The 16,901-nt window shown below is 43.3% G+C and overlaps 1 protein-coding gene across 1 annotated transcript in view; it reads right to left on the reverse strand.

Moving 5' to 3' along the window:
* The window catches only part of WWC2 (WW and C2 domain containing 2), a 159,092-nt gene that overhangs the window by 21,098 nt on the left and 121,093 nt on the right, over nucleotides 1-16,901 (reverse strand). Inside the window, exons 12-18 of the mRNA XM_048509421.1 lie at nucleotides 15,622-15,745; nucleotides 13,002-13,082; nucleotides 12,815-12,901; nucleotides 9,056-9,248; nucleotides 5,859-6,023; nucleotides 4,972-5,102; nucleotides 2,866-3,058 (exon numbers count right to left, since the gene is read on the reverse strand). Of these exons, the coding sequence (XP_048365378.1) occupies nucleotides 2,866-3,058; nucleotides 4,972-5,102; nucleotides 5,859-6,023; nucleotides 9,056-9,248; nucleotides 12,815-12,901; nucleotides 13,002-13,082; nucleotides 15,622-15,745 (974 nt within the window). The remainder of the gene's footprint in view (nucleotides 1-2,865; nucleotides 3,059-4,971; nucleotides 5,103-5,858; nucleotides 6,024-9,055; nucleotides 9,249-12,814; nucleotides 12,902-13,001; nucleotides 13,083-15,621; nucleotides 15,746-16,901) is intronic.

The raw sequence follows: 16,901 nt of genomic DNA on the forward strand, positions 1-16,901 counted from the left end.
AATTACTGAAAACAGTGCCATATGCTGAATTTTGTGAACATTTCCCATTTTGCTAGTGCAACACACACACACACACACGGATCCAGAGGATGTAAGCATGTGGAAAGCCAGAATTTCCTTTTAAAAAAAGACTTACTGTTTGTTTTTTTAAAAATTGCTAGTTCAGTCGAAGGTTTGCTAGATAGAGATTACCTTTTAGGACAACTACCGAGAACCAGTGTATTATAGTGGGTAGAGTTTCAGACTCTGACGGTCTGGGTTCAACCCCTCATTTCATCAGTACTTGCCTATGTGTTACGTTTTCCCCAGGGACATCTGTGGGTTGTATGGGGAGGCATGTTCTGAAGTTGCACACTTTCCTGATCACAGGGCTCCAATTCAGTTTGGAACATGGCTCTCTGAGAGGAGGGGCTTAGCCCATTCCTCTGTGCCATTTTCTCAATCTGAAAGGACCCTCCATCAGTACAAATGCAGACCCAGCAAGTTGGGAAAACAGCATGGAGGGGAATGTTATCTTGCATATATGGGATTCCAAAAACTCTTGTGTGTTTTCAAAAGAATTTCTGCAACTATGGTCATGGAGCCCTCTAATAAATAAATAAAAACGTCATGTCAGCTCTGAAGAAGGTGCCTAGCATTGTTTAACTTTCTTGATGCTGCTTATTGGTATTTGATAAGCACTGCTGTTAGAACTGGTTACTTGTAGGCTCATGTATAGATTTCTTGCGTAAACTTTGGAAGCTGCCCTTTCTGACTTTCACAATATAAAGGTCATGTACAGAAAATGCAGTGTTTGTGCTGGCTTTCTCCACAGTAACATTCACTCTTTGTCTTGCACTTTCCTTTCTAAACAAATCTGCCTCTAGGAATCTGAAACATCCGAACCACAAGAGGCCTTGACTGGATGCCTGTCTGCTCAAGATGGAGAACGGTTCAATTCTGGCAACTGCTACAAAACTAAGTTGGATGATTAGAGTAGACAGTCAACCACACACACTGGGATAAAGCTACATACGGGCATCAGATTTCACAGGATGGCTTTGCATGCCTAAAACCACTAGATCCCTGCAATCAGATCAACTAGGGGTTTGGAAACTGCAGTAGGGTTGCCATACTCCAGGTGGTACCTGAAGATCTGCTATTACAGTTGAGCTCCAAATGATCAAGACAAGTTCCTCTGGAGAAAATGGCTGCTTTGGAGAGTGGACTCTAAACACTATACTATGATGAGGTGTCTCCCCTCCCCAATGATTGCCCTCCCCAGGTTCCACCCTCTAAATCTTCAGGGATTTCCCAACTCACAGCGGGCACCCCTAAGCTCCACTTAGCACAGAATGCTGTCGGTAGACTACTACAGGGAGCATGTGACACTGGTTGACCCTGGCAGGAGGCTTAGACGGGGTGGATGGGTGGGACCAAGTTCCTAGCTGCATTGGTTTGCACATCCCCTCAATACAAGGTGATACGAGGTCCAGTCAAGGGCTTCCAGAATAAGACATTCTAATGGAGTGGGTCTGGCCCAACGTGCATTCTGTAGGGTGTGGCTGGACAACTGTCTCAATGGCCTTGGGAGGAGAAGGTGTGTCCTTAGTCATGAGGGGGCCAGAGTGGGTCCACAGGTGCTGAGAACAAAACTCCAAAGAAAAAGCCAAAGGCTGGGGAAGGCCTTAAAAACTGTGGCTGGTACTCATTGAGGTGGCCAGCATAGAAAGAAGGAATTGCCTATCCTAATGGCAGTTGGGTGGCTGAAACAGTAGCCATCAGGATAATAAAGGAGGTACTTGCACAGTTCGGAAGTCTTATGCGTTGCGTGCCTGGGGATGGAGTCTCAATCCCTACCCAGCCTGCTATAACCACCCACCCTTCAGGCTTGGCATCTGACGTGAACTCAAGCGGGGGAGGCGAGGAGCCAACAGAAGGTCTTGGGGAGAGAGGAATCAGGGATAGACTGACAGAAGATTAGTCTCTCAAGAGAGAGGGGAAAGAGCTAAGCAGAGAAGTAGGGCTGCAGGTTGGACAGTGGGATAACAGGTGGAGCAGCCCCTTATAAGAAGGGAGGGGGTAAGAAGACCGGGGAGGAAGAAAGTGGCTAGATTCCTACAGAACTGGGAATCAACCCACCAGGAGTTGCAAGGATACCCCCAGCTCTGCTTCTGAGGCTGACTCACAGGACAGGAAACTGGAGGCTAGTATAGGGTGCCCCCCTCCCCACAACCAGGGTACTGACCAGGGGGCGGTGCTCACAAAAAGTAATAGGGGCTCACCATGAAAAGATAAGGCTATTGCCATCAAGAAAGTTCAGCAGAAGTGAGTACAGGTTCCCATGAAGGTAATTTGGCGCCATTCACAGTCTGTGTATTTGTAAGCTAGTTTGTGTGCGCGTGTGTGTGCGGACATGCAAATTTCCTACATTATCCTAAAGAACTGAGCCTTTACTATTAAAACTTAATAATAAATGCAAGAACAACAAACATTCTACCATACGTGTATGCAAGTATAGCTTAACATTAAATAACCTGTTAAATATTTAATGCACTCATTATTAAACATGAATAATCTACCAAATAAACATTAAATGTTAACTAGCAACACTGAATGTTTTTCTTGTGGACTTAGAGCTCTCCTTTTTCTTCCTTTTATCGTATATCAAAGAAAAAGTAGAACCCTGTTAGAAAACAGGCAATTTTAAAGGCTGAGCCAAACTTCCTATATTTATTAATGACAACCGAACAATATAAACAAATACTCTGTAACAAACTTCAGGGGTTTAAACTTTCACACACTCCCCTGATGGGTTTGGAACAGCCATGGGCTTATGGAGCTTTCCTGATTGTGCTTCAGGGAAACATAACCTAAAATATTCACCAATGTGGGCGATACTGTCGCTAGCTCGTTGCAACACACATCTGCAGGGCTGCCGTCTTCCTTCTCCTTGACTTCATTCACTTCTACCATCTGGGGGCAGAGATCGTCTGCACAAGAACTTCCCTCTGCGCCTTCCACATGGTCCTCTTCATTGCTCAGAATCTTGCTGGATGTCTCTGCCAGGATTCCTAGCCTGTGAGAGGGAAAAAAATCCTCCAGTTTACCCTTGAAGCAGTAAGACCTGCAAAACAAAACAAAGCGAGTCTGGCTGGGAGCTGAACCCTGTGAAAAAGATGTAATATTGCGGACATGTTATCTTGGCTAAATTGGAATTTCATGAAGGCATTCCTCATCTCCATCATCATATGACTGTTATCCTCAATATTAATTATCTTATCCAAGGAAAGCATAACATTGTCTTTCAAATGTGCTCTCCTGGGGATTTTTACATGACACTACATGGGACTTCCACATGTGATTCTGAATTATGTTTCCTTCTCCTTTTCAGAACATTAAGATGTATTAACACTAACATACATAGCCCTATATGGCCTGGGCCATGCATATCTGAAGGAATGCCTGCTCCAGTATATGTCCAGGCACTGAAGTCAGTGTAGGCAGTGTGTGTGTGTGTGGGGGGGGGGGCTTCCTGGAAGCTCCATTGCCTTCAAAGATTCGGAGGATGGGGGCCACATGGAAGACCTTCTCTGTGGTGGCCTCGGAGCTTTGGAACACTCTCTACCCAGAGGTCCACCAGGCACTGACTCTGCAAGAGTTTAAGTGCCTGACCAGGACCATCCTTTGTGCCCGGGCATATAGGTGATTCCCCCTGGGTGGTGCCTTCCCCCTATACTTCCCTTTTTACTTGGTACCTGCCATCGCGGTACCAGTGCTCTATGGTGCAGTCCCAGCCCAATTTTTGAAGTGTGTTTTGGGGGGGGGGAGCATAATGGAGGAGGGATGATTATGTATTTTAGGAGGGTTAGGGTGGGGGATGGGGATGATTTTTAAAGTAGAAGTGATGACAGTTCTAAGATTAACTGCTTCCTGCTCAGGGACTTAGGTGGTGGGTGGAAAACATGCACAGATAAATAAATAAAATATCAGCAAATACAGACTAACTTGTACTGGATTCTCATGCAGCATATCAAGACTATAACTTGATTCAAATATAAATCCATAGGCTGGATGTAGCAGTAGATTTTTGCAACTGGAAAGGGAAGGGTGATTTTCATTGACACCCCCCTTCCACTGCAGACCTCTAACTCAGCGTTTTGTTCTTGGGGGGGCAGTTCTTGGTAGTAGCATGTTGGGGAGTATTTAGGCTGCAGCGGGACAGAAGAGGGGACGAAAAGGTCCATTCCGTTTATGGAAATCTATTCTGCCAGCAAAAGCTACTGCTGGACTTGACCCCACGGTTTAGCACTATGTGTACAAGCCCAGAATCAGTGTCGCCATTGTGCGCTCTCTCTCCCTTCATTTGTTGCATTCCATCCCTCTCTTGCTCTCTTTAAAGGAAAAGCAAATCAGAATTGCAAAGCATGAATGGAAAGCAAGCACACACTGATATTTTTGAAAGTTTAAATGTGATAGACAACTAAATACTGCCTCCTATGGGGAGAGTAGAATTGTGACACATTATAGGAAGACATTACAGGTGGCCTTAACCAAAAAGGTGGGGAAATCATATTGGACTGCATCTCTAAAAGAAGAATAGTTATCAAGACTCCATAGTTATTATAACTCAGGGGAATGACTTGCATATGAAGGGCAAACTGTTTGTGCAATTGATGCATTATTCACTGATCTCTTTATGACAGTCCGCACCACTGAAGAGACAATTATTCTATTTTCTTAATGGCTTGTTTCTTCAGCAGTAGAGAAAACTACAGCAAGGAACTGAATCATGCTTGACAGTCATCCCAATGCCCAAAGAATTTAGTTCTTTTTATTCTTACCTTTGGCAATACTTACCTGGCAGGGGAGACACCATGATCACCTTTGGCAAGCAAAAGGTTTTTTCAGTGGTCTGTTTTTCTTTCACCATGTTTTGTGGTATGAAATTCTGGTTTTATACCTCAAAATAACCATAAAGTGACAATTTACCATTCTTGCTCAGCACTCTGTGACTCCTGAACTTCCTTTTCTTCTTCCCCTTCTTCCTCTTCTTCCGCCAGCTCTTGCTCTACTGCTTCCAGTTCGGCTGAAGTTCTTTCTAGCAGTGCTGACACAGCATCCTAACAGAGATGTGAAAGCAGAGCTACATACTACAGTAGACTGGTATGTGTGTGTCTGTTTTTTAATAGGGAAGGGACAAATACTATTGATAAAACCTATTCCACTATATTTGTGAACACTGACAAAGTCTGCTGAAAGATCAGTGCCAGGCTAATGGGCTACACCAAGGTATATATTTCACACCAAGTTGATTGTGAAAACATTTGCTAAAGCATGCTGATAAAAACAGCACAGTATTACAAACCATTCTAGAGGAGATTCACATATTCAGTTCCTAAAGTAGCACAGTCTTTCTGTATGACTGTTGTCATCTCAGATTTTTCGCCAGGAGTTCAAAATTAAAGTTGATTTGTTAAAAAAAATGTAGTTTTATAACAAAGCACCACAAGATTTTAGAAGTAAAATAAACATAGCACAAACAAACAGACCATTTCCAGCTCAGAAAAGGCCAGATTCCCACTGGCAAAAGCAGCAGTTCACAAAAGTTTACACTTCCTTTGGAAGTGACAGTATTAATATATAATCTGTACTTGAAAATAGGGACCCAAATACACATATAGATTGTATATGGGAGTACTGAATGATTAAATATTCCCCAATACAAAACCAAATCCTCACTGACGTAGAAGTTACTCTAAAATGACACCTCACTCCACATGACACCTTCAATGGGCAGCCAGAGAATAAGAATGGCAAGAGGGAACACATAATTAGGCAGTGAAATTATTTCACTGAAGTCACTGTAGACTACTCACCAAGTCCAAAGAGCCTGATAACTGACTGCCTGGAACACATACAGGATCCTCCTTTGATTCCTTGCTCTTGTTGCCCGGAACCTGCTTGCAAGCCAGCAAGTTATACCACAGAGTAGAAGTCTCATTTGAAAATGACAAATCTGCCAAGCTTATCTGAGTTCCAGCCTAGGTAGTGATGAGACAAAGAAAAATATTTGGCCATTTCAATGTATTGTAATGTAAAAATGATAAACTGCAAATATTTCAGAGTTTTGCAGCTGGAAAATGTTCTTATGAGTATTTACACTGGCTTCTTACGAGTATCTACACTGGCTTTACACATCAACTTTTAAAGCTCAGTGACTGCACTTCAGCCAGTGAAATCAACTTTAAGGCTAAGTTTATACCCTTCTAAGTAGGGGAACACATAGGCGAGCAGAAGTTTCTTTTCCTTCCTTCCTACTAGTCCTCTTAATGTTTGATGCTGTCTACATTTTCCCTATTTCTCCCCTCATCACTTGTTCTGACTCATTGGCAACCCCATAATGTCAACCTTGATCTCATAATGTCAGCATTTTTTTTTTAGTTCAGGGAGGATTTTTTTAAGTAAACATTTTTGATTTTTTCTGCAAACATCTCCTCTATCTGCTCACAGCATTATTGTGCAGATTTCTAGATCACACTCTGGAGCCAAGTTTGGAAGCACAGCTATAATCAACCTTTCAAGCTCCTTGTACAGCAGAGGAATGAGCAAAAAGAATGAAGTAAACATTTAATGTTAAGGCATACTTATCCCCCCCTTGCAAAGGTTCCAGTATATAGGGACATTGTGTGAACTGGGCATGGAATGTCTACCTCAGACATTTCATTAGTGCATAAAGAGAGATCTCTGGTTTCTTAGTGCATGAATTGGGCCCTTGCGAAACAGAAAGAACAAAGAGGAAGAGTGAAGTAAAAAAGTTAATGGAATTGTGAAAAGAAGGGTGGAACAGGGCAAGATTTACTAGGCTACCTGGAAGCAGTCAGCAGAAAAAGGATGAAGAGATGCTGAAAAGACAATAGCCACTTGATTTGTATGACAGAAAAGACAAAGGAGTTCAAGGCACAGCAAGTGGCATCGCAGAAGTCTTAAATGCAGGAGGTGCACAAGGAAACGAGGGAAAGTGAAAGAATATGGTCTATAAAATACTTAAATCCAACTATTCTGGTTTAACTTTTTTCCTCCCTAAAAAGACACCCTGTTTTTTTAAAAAATAAGTAACTAATCAGAAAACACTAAAGAACAGGCAATGCATGCCCACAATGGGGGAAATAAGTCATTTATATTCTGTGAATCTAATCAAGTGTAATAGATTCATTCAAGAGAGAGTACTGGCTAAGTTGATGCCTGGGGCAAAATATAGTTGGCCTCAGTCCATAGCCTTCATGAGGGGGAAAAGTGGTTATATATGCAAGGGAAGAAAAATCAAGCTCATATCTGGAAGCTTTGAGTGCCCTATTGTGCCACATGCCTCAGGCACCAATGCTTCATACTCTGAAAGTGTCTATAGTTATTAAACAATATGGTTTGGTGATACTGGGCTGACACTAGGGCAATGCTAACTTGAGAAACACAATGAAAAATAAAGAGATCACCCTCTTACCACAACACTGTCATACAAAGGGTAGTTGACAATTTTGTATGACGCACCTCTGCTACAGAGGCCAGGAAGGCAGTCTCAGGTCAGTGGCAGGGCACATGCTTAGCATAAAGGGAAGGGGACAGGTTCCATCCTTGGAATCTATCATTAGCAGAGCTGGGAATGGCTTGGGCTGGGGCCTTGGAGGAACAGCTGTTGTCAGCCAGAGTAGGAAACCATGGACTAATGCTCTGACCAGAGGCTCCAAGGGGGTAGGGTGGGGGGCTGCACGACGCACTAGGCGTGCACCCCTGTGGGGGTGTGGCGGGGATGGGCAGAGGACACATCAGTGCACCGGGCGCTTTCCCCCCTTGCTACACCTCTGGCTCTGACTCAGTTAAGGCAGTTCTATACATTCACCTCAACAGTGAACACAAGCAAAATATTAGTTTTGAAACTATTGCTTGTTTTTTATTCCTGTGTTGATAATGGACAATATTTTGTCACAACATTAGATGCCATCATAAAATGCAACCCAGGAAAAACCAGGTTATTGGAGACCATCTTGATAGGGCTTGTCAAGAGCCATACAAAGGCACTTTGGCATTTGTGGTGGAGAGAGAGAAATGACTCTCTAGATGTCATTAGCATGGCCCCTTCTGCACATGCAGAATGATACACTTTCAATCCACTTTCACAATTGTTTGCAAGTGGATTTTGCTATTTTGCGCAGTAAAATCCAGCTGCAAAGTGCATTTAAAGTGGATTGAAAGTGCATTGAAAGTGCATTATTCTGCATGTACAGAAGGAGCCTATGAGTGTTTTCAACTTAAACGCTGAAGTCCTCATGGGGAAAATAATTCTGTTGTTCTTATAGAAGGATTTATCACACAGCCTTCCTGACCAATCTTTGTTTTCTACAACCAGTGTTCTAACAAAATTTGCATCTGTTCTGTTCAGGGTAAGTGTTCCTTAGGCCAGATTATCATTTTACATCATTTTCCCATGCCAAAAAGAATATTCAATAATACTTTTGGAATAAAAACACAGGTCATTTGGTTCACAAGTGAGGCCCATTCAAGAAATCTCGGAATTACAGTTTTCATTTAAGTTTGTAGTTTTCAGCAATATAAAGATATGGAAGTGGACAGGATAAACAATTGCTAAAAGGCCAGAACCAGGAGATAAGCACAAGTAACTCCTTATTTTTCAGCTTCTAGGCTCAGTTGTGAAGAACTAAGGAACTCAACCAACAATTCCACAGTTGGAATATTATACCCTACAATATGAAGCCTACCTTGCCCTGCATCCACAGTCATTCAAATGGTATGAAGATTATGTTTATTACATGCATCTAAAGCACACATACAAATTAGCTACAGTCCTCAGAGTCATAATACACTTCTGCTGAACCTTCAGTGGGGAACCAAATGTCTCCCATGTAATGTTGTGATCAAAAGAATCTTTATTCATTCATCCTGTAGCAGAGATTAGCATACTCAGTTTTGGAGGCTGCTAATGCGTGCCTCAGAAGTATCTTATCCATCAATTGGGGTGGGGGGAAGACATCAAAGCAAGCCAATAATAAAGAATACTTACCAGGCATTCTTCCCGACAAGTCTTACTAACTGAGCAGATATCCACTCTCAAAGTCTTCTGATGCAAAGATACTTGGGAAATGGCAACTCTGAACATCTCATTAAACGAAAGGGTTTCAGAAGCAGGATGGACTTTTGTGCGGAACAGACAGCTGATGTCAGCTGAAGAAGGGAGGACTGCAAGTCTAAAATACCTATGAGATGAAAAAGAAAAATCCAAATAGGCATCACAAAGCACCTGGACATGTTGCATTATACCATGAGACACAATTAAAATATGTGGCTACCTGATAGGATTGCAGAACAATTCTCATATTCAACTGCAGTGGCCTCTGCGCTTAATGTATTACATTGGCCAACAGTAAGAATGTCACTAAATTTGACCTCTGGAGAATCTAGTGTTTTTTAAGTCCTGAAAATTGGCCTTGGCAAGAAAGTGGAGGATGGGAAGAAAGTGAAGAACAACAGCTCTTAACTGTAACTTCCCAACTGTCAATTAAAATGTCATGTTGTTACTGCGACCAAGGTCCTATAGCAGGTGAAGTGGAAGATGGAAGCGCAGAGGATTGTATAGCTGAAGACCTCCGTTGGGGAGCTGGATAATGAACATCCCCCACACGAGGAGATGGTGGTGGAACCTTGACCGCATAATTATCATATGAATGAGAATGAGCTGGGACACCTGCCATTAAAGGAGCCCGGGCAGGGCTAATACTAACGGAAGAATGTCTGAAAGAAGATCTGCTGAGCCCCATCAGAGATAAAAGCTTGTGAACAGAACTAAGAGTAAAGGGCCGTGACCCATCCATGCCAGAAGGGGAGTCGGATCAGCACTGAGAAGTCAGTCAATGGCAAGATGATGATTGGCACCAACATGAAGATTGCTGTCAAAAAGATGTCACTGGAGACAGAGTCTGCTGGCAAAAGGTAGCATCCCCAGTGATTGACACTGATTAGAACCAGGCAAATGAGGCCTTGGAGAATGAGAAGAACTCTTACCCTTCAAAGAAGATGAAACCAAGGAGTTTTTGCCTCAGAAGCTGCAGGAACTGGGTAGCCTAGATACTTCACCTTTTAATCCCCCTTGTCAGAAAGCTCCTTCTTGTGGTCCTTTTGAAGAGGACTCACAAGTGGCTCGAGAAGCTTGGGTCAATGAGGACCCAGAGAAATGGAGAACAATGACAGGGAACGGGTAGATTGGGACCTTTCCCCCTGAGGAGCCAAGGCACACTTGTAAAGGGCTGCTTTAAGACAAGACGTCCTACCTTGACAAGTCTTGACAATTTGAAAGTACCAGTCCCACAACAGAGAGGGCCCTACTTTTGACAGCTACCGAATGAACTAACCTAGGAAGGGGTCAGCAGAAGAGAACAATTACCACGTGGGAGTATATCAGGAGATGTGGTCTGTGAAGAAAGAGAGGTCCAGACTGTAAAAGATAGCAACCACACTTTTAGGAGCCCCATGGTGCAGAGCAGTAACCTGAAGTACTGTAGTCAAAGTTCTGCTTACAACCTGAGTGTAGGCAACTGGAGAAGACAATGGCAAACCACACTGCAAACACAGCTGCTTAGTAAGTGGAGGGATGTGATGTCAATCCATGGGTCAATCATGACCCAATGCTTGTACAGGACTGCCTTTACCATTATCATAACCGGCACTTTGCCTGGATCTGGAAGCAGTATAGCTGTTGAAAGCACTAGAATGATGTGGTCTGAGTGGCTACTGTCATTAAGAGCCATTTTGCTGCATGCTGTTACAACCAGTGTTGATTACCTTTAATAAGGATACATTGGTTGAGATTACAGTATAATGAGATGAAGAATGCAGGAGTAAAAATCATGTGCTGTTATGCATACTAGGTTATTTTGTACTGTGGGGGCAGCACCAGACAGAAGTACAAGGAAACAAAAGTGTCTCAGTCGAGGCAGCATTTTTAAGTTGCTTTAAAATGGTGTTGCTATCCACAAGTTAGACCTGTGGATGGTGTCAATTCCAGTTTGGATCTAAGACTCCTTTTCCCACAGATACAATTTAACAGTGTGGTAGTGCTCCTTTTCCCATATGTATACAAGGGTAAATACCAGTCAACAAAGCTGTTGCAAAAATCTACTACTTCTTTCACAAAGATTTTCTGATGGTGTACTATCAGATCACGAACACACATGAGGAGGCTTTATACTGAATCAGACCTTTGGCCCATCAAGATCGGAAATGTCTACTCTGACTGGCAGTGCCTTGCCAGGGTCTCAGATAGGGGTCATTCACATAACCTGCTTTCTGATCCTTTTACCTGAAGATGCCAGGGACCAAACCTGACACCTTCTGCCAGAGGCAAGGGGGAAAAGCATCCAGTGCACTGGTGTGTCCTCTGCCCTTCCCCAGAATGCCCCGCCCCACCCCAGAACACCATGCCATGCCCCCGGAACACCCTCACCACACTTCCACAGGGGCACGCGCCTGGTGCGTCGTGCGCCCCCCGTTCCCCTTGGAGTTACGCCTCCGCCATCTGCCAACCAAGAAGATGCAGTATTAAGGAGCTACTGTCCCTGCCATCCTATTATAATATGGAAAACAGCCTTTAAAGTATATAAATATTTCCACAAACTAAACCACCTTGACTGAAATAAATGCTCCTAGTAAAAGAGGCACTTCTTGTGTTGAAAAGGCATTCTTCTGCTGATCAAATGAGACTGTCAAACTGCACTCACTTTGAAATGCAAATATATCACACACATAAAATGAATGTTTAAAACTGTCTCAAGGTAGCCTACGAATCTCTGTGACAACATAAAAGTATGCTCAGTTTAAGGTCAGCTCCGTCTGGAAAAGAGTATCTATTTGACTGTCATATTGATCCCTAGGAAAAAAAATTCTTTCCCTTCTATAGTATCTATCATGGCCTTTCCCAGAATACAGGCATCTGTGTTCATTCTAGAAAAGGCCAACAAGTCTCAGGGCAAAGGAATTTAACAGCTTGCAATGCTGCAGGGATTGTTTGGTTCGACTTGGTTGATTCACCCGTGCCTTCCTGACTGTGATGCACTCTGTGATGCACTCTGAAATCCCCCTGCTGAAAAACTTCCTTCAGTAGCTAAGGAAGAGTGAGCTTTGCTGAGTATGCAGGGCAGGGGGGCTGTTTGGCGCTGCAGATAAAAGTGAGACGTGTGCTCTTCTGCTGGAGAGAAGAAGCACATATCTTTCAAAGGAAAACAAAGACTGGAAAAAAATAAAAGGGGTTAAATGGCAGGGCTTTGCTGTGAAGGAGAGACTAGAGTTTTGCATTTTTCTGTGCCAACATTCATCTGGGACAGGGATAAGTGCTCACCTTTTACTGAAAAGAAAAATTACAGAATTGTTTTTAGAAGTACAAAACCTCTGTGTGAGGAGGGATGAAAAGACATTCTTGCCACGTGCATTTTTGTTCTTCTCATTGACAAGAGGGCATTCAACAGTGGGGCAGCCCTACTACTGAATACCCTCCCATGTTGAGGAATGAGAAGTGCATCGTTTGCTCCCACTGCCCAAGAGTTGTCCATGAAAGTATCTTACAAGTGCCCTGGAAAGAATTCTAGAGGAAAGTTGCCTGTTATGCTCGACCACCGAGCGTAGCAGTTGGGAGTGCTGAAAGAAGGTGATCTCTTGATCACAGAGGTTCAGCCTGAAAGGAAGGTAACCGTCAAGTACAGTCAGATTTCTGGAAAAAACGGATTTTTGCTGTTAACCGATCACTCTACTTTTCAGGGATTTCTGTACTTACACTTTGGAGCCAGGGGATACAGAAAGAGCATGTAGGTTTTGTAGCCGCACCACAATGATCACAAAACTTGAGCTGTTTGTATCGTATCTGTTAAGAAAGTGACAAGAAACAAGAAAACAGCATCAGGCACTTGTAAGGCATTTACAATGCTCTGTAAGCAGCTATTTTTTTACGAATGAGGACTTACCTGAGTCCTATCTGCACTTGAGCCGTTTCTGGAATTGTGGCATCATCTTCACAATAAGCAACCTCTTCACTATCATTTGGTCTGAAGGACAGGGATAAAAGGTGGTCAGGAGAATTGCTGCTAAGTATGGAAGGTTCTGTGAAACGGCAGCATTTGCATCTGAGGAGGACTGAGTCCTTGCAGGATCCTATCCTCATTAGCCAGAACCTCCTATATCCGTGGTGGCGAACCTTTGGCACTCCAGATGGTATGGACTACAATTCCCATCAGCCCCTCCTAGCATGGCCAATTGGCAGGGGCTGATGGGGATTGTAGTCCATAACATCTGGAGTGCCAAAGGTTCGCCATCATTGTCCTATATAAACCCTCCCTTGGGCTTGGCTCTGACTCGGTGCAGTTGAGTGTTTTTCTACTGGAAAGTTCTACACACCTGGTCCCCTGCTCCACACCTTGTACATTTGTGCCTAGCCCACCTGCCTGCTTAAATTCCTGGACTTGCTTGACTCTGGCCAGTCTGACTACACATTTGCTTGCTACCTGCCTTGACCTTGGACTGTTTGACCATGTCTTTGCCTGCTACCCACCTTGACCTCGGTCTGTCTAACGCGCCATAGCTGACACTTGCCTGCAGCACACAAATACACACTTATCATCTTCTCCAGAACTACTGATCAGGATTTCTTCCCAACTAGTGGGAGGAAGTGTCAGCTGCCCATCAAAAAGCTCCTCCCAAATATCAGAGGAGGGATGTGAGCTCTGCCAGTTTCTCTAAAATGCCACAACATGGAAACTTCTACACAGTTTCCTGCAGAGCACACAAAGGGCACCAGTGTCAGTTTCACATCCATGCTGGTCAGGCCAGCACTCAGATCCACAGAATGCTTGAGAGAAGTTTTAGCTAATGGTATTAGGGTTTTGTTTTGCCTTTTTGATGCTTTTCTCATCCAGCCTCTTTCCCAGCTCAGTTGTCCCTAAAATAACCTTCACATCCTTTCCATGTTTGTTTTGCTAATAATAGTTTGTTCTTTTGGAGAACTAAGAGTCTATGGCTCATTCCGCACATGCAGAATAATGCATTTTCAAACTGCTTTCAGTGCTCTTTGAAGCTGTGCGGAATAGCAAAATCCACTTGCAAACAGTTGTGAAAGTGGTTTGAAAATGCATTATTTTGCGTGTGCGGAAGGGGGCCTGTGACACCTCTCCTACCTAGGGTTGCCAATCACCAGGTGGTGGCTGGAGATCTCCTGCTATTTCAACTGATCTCCAGGTGACAAATATCAGTTCAGCTGGAGAAAACAGCAGCTTTGGAAGGTGGACTCTATGGCACCATACCCCATTGAAGTCCCTCCCTTCACCAAACCTCACTCTCCTCAGGCTCCACCCCAAAAATCTCCAGTTATTTCCCAATTTGGAGCTGGCATCCCACCCTCCATCCCACTTGGTACATTTGCATGAACTGAGTGTCCTTATTTGGTAATTCAGGATTTCAAAGGTGGAAGAAAGGATTGCCAGAGGGTTTTCTTATCTGCTCTTGGTCTAACATTCTGAAGAACAGGCGGTGAACAGTACTCCCAAATTCTTACCTCCTGCTTCTGCCTCACAGAAACAAAAAGGAACGGAGCTTTGTCTCTCTTACTATTGTAAATGGTTCCCCCTTCATTTTAAAGGATGTGTGCATATCTTTAAAATGGTGCAACGTTTTCTTGTTGAACAATATTCTAAAACCTGCTGAGTTTTACATTATTCACCTTAACCAACACTCCATTGTTTGAATACTACAATTTTAAAATATAAATTAGGACTGCACAGAAAGTTTCAAAGTTTCACCTCAGTACAGCATTTCAAACTCTGAAACGATTTCAACCTAGTTGGCATCTGTGTTGTGCCGCAGCTAGATGTTCTCAAGGCTACTGCTTCTTTTCTGTGCGTTTTCCCCTAATTCTTCCTTTTCTCAGTCCTCAGCCTCATTTGTCCTCGCTGCATTTAACATAATCCCGGTGGTGTTTTTTCATTTCAGACTGTTATGTCATGACATTGATGATGTCATTTCAAGCCAGCACCAACAAGTTATCAACAAAAATTCCAAAGAATGCCATAATGACTAAGGTGACCAGATGGTCACTTTCGCAAACCGGGACAGGGGGGCGGGCGGCCGCATGCGCGCGCAGCCGCAGGAGCACACTGCCTTCTGGGGCGCTCCTGTTTCCCGCCCTGTCACAGAAGGCCGTGTGCTCCTGCGGCCAGGCGGGAGGCTGCTGCACTGCCTTGCACCCCAGAAGGCAGTGCGACAGCCTTCCAAAACCCGGGACATTTGAAAAAACCTGCAGGACGTGGGACAAGTTATTTCAAGCCAAAAGCGGGACGTCTGGTCAGCCTAATATTAACCCATGATTAAACGCCAGTACAGGCCAGTGAGGCTCAGGACTGTGAAGACAAAGAAAAGAAGGGGAATAACAGCATCCATCCATAGTAAATGCTTTCACAAGTACCCAAATCACTCTCAAAGGAACAACCCTATGAAACACGTTAATTCCGAAAAATTTCTAATTTAACCATACAGCATCAGATACTTGAACTTTGTTTCCAGACAAATAGAATTGTTCCCCCCACCCTAACCTACTGTTTTACAGAAGCTTCGTATACACCACTGTCTCCAGCCATGGACTCATCCGACACTGCAGCCAATACGCACCCTGCCTTCTCCTCAAGCAGGTGACTTACAGTTCTTCTTGGTAAGTCAACAGCTAGGCGCAAGAGAATGAAAAATATTTTTTAGATTACATTGATGAAATGTATACACAAAGCTCTGAAGTCACAGTAAAATGGAAAAGTCTCTTAGTTGCAGCAAACACAGCAATCCCCCGGCATGCTCATAGGACAGCAGAAGTTTAATAGAGAGAGAAGCCTGGAAACACAAAGTCTCTGAACATAGACAGAGAGCAAGAACTATAACGACCCGCTCATAATAAAACACCAGACTTAATAAACATTGGGTGTGCCGGGGAACAATCCTATTTAAAGGAATAGAAGTCAAAAGAAGCAATGAAAGCACTGAATGCCTCATGAAGCTTCTAGGAGCAGAAATGCATTTTGCATTTAACAGCAGTATCTGTCCGCAGCATGCCTACTTTGTCTTTAAAAGAACTTCACTCATTCTAAAAGACAAAACATTTAATAGGAGTTTTTCATTACTCCAAATTTTCCAATTTTTCTGTTGGAAAAAATGAAAAAAGGCTTTGAAAAAGTGGAAGGAAAGTCCCCACCACCATCACCACCACTCCGGGCCTTCTAGTCCCAATCCATCTCTGGATGCGTAGTGCATTATTGTACTTAAAGCTTTGTATATAAAATGGATGGGCTTGAGAGTCAGCATCCCAAAACAGTATAAATTGTTCTTGTTTAGCTAGGAACCCATATTTTTTCCTTGACTGCATTTGCTACCTCTGATGTATCTGAAACCAACATAAACTATTGTCCTTGAGAGCAGTCCTGAAGTAACCATTAAGCAAAATAAGCACGTGCTTGGTGCCTCCAGAAGAGAGGGTTTTTTTCTCCTTATCTCTGCTAAGTATCGAAGCAGATTTGTTACATCAGATTAATTTTGAGGATATGATCAAAGACTTTACAATTAAAAGGTGCAGGAGAAAACTTTTTGAAGTATAAATAAAGTTATAAGTAAGCCAGAGTAAACATTATTGTGGATCTTTGATTCGTGTTAAGTTAAAATGCTATGCACTTTCAAGGCAAGAAACCAAAGGAATAACAGGTGTTTTGTTTCATACACACATTCATGAGAATATATATATTTTATATATTGTTGAAGGCTTTTATGGCTGGTACCACTGGGGTGTTGTGGGTTTTCTGGGCTGTATGGCCATGTGCCAGTAGTATTTTCTCCTG

This window comes from Sphaerodactylus townsendi, linkage group LG10, assembly GCF_021028975.2.
Source record: "Sphaerodactylus townsendi isolate TG3544 linkage group LG10, MPM_Stown_v2.3, whole genome shotgun sequence".
Taxonomy (NCBI): domain Eukaryota; kingdom Metazoa; phylum Chordata; class Lepidosauria; order Squamata; family Sphaerodactylidae; genus Sphaerodactylus; species Sphaerodactylus townsendi.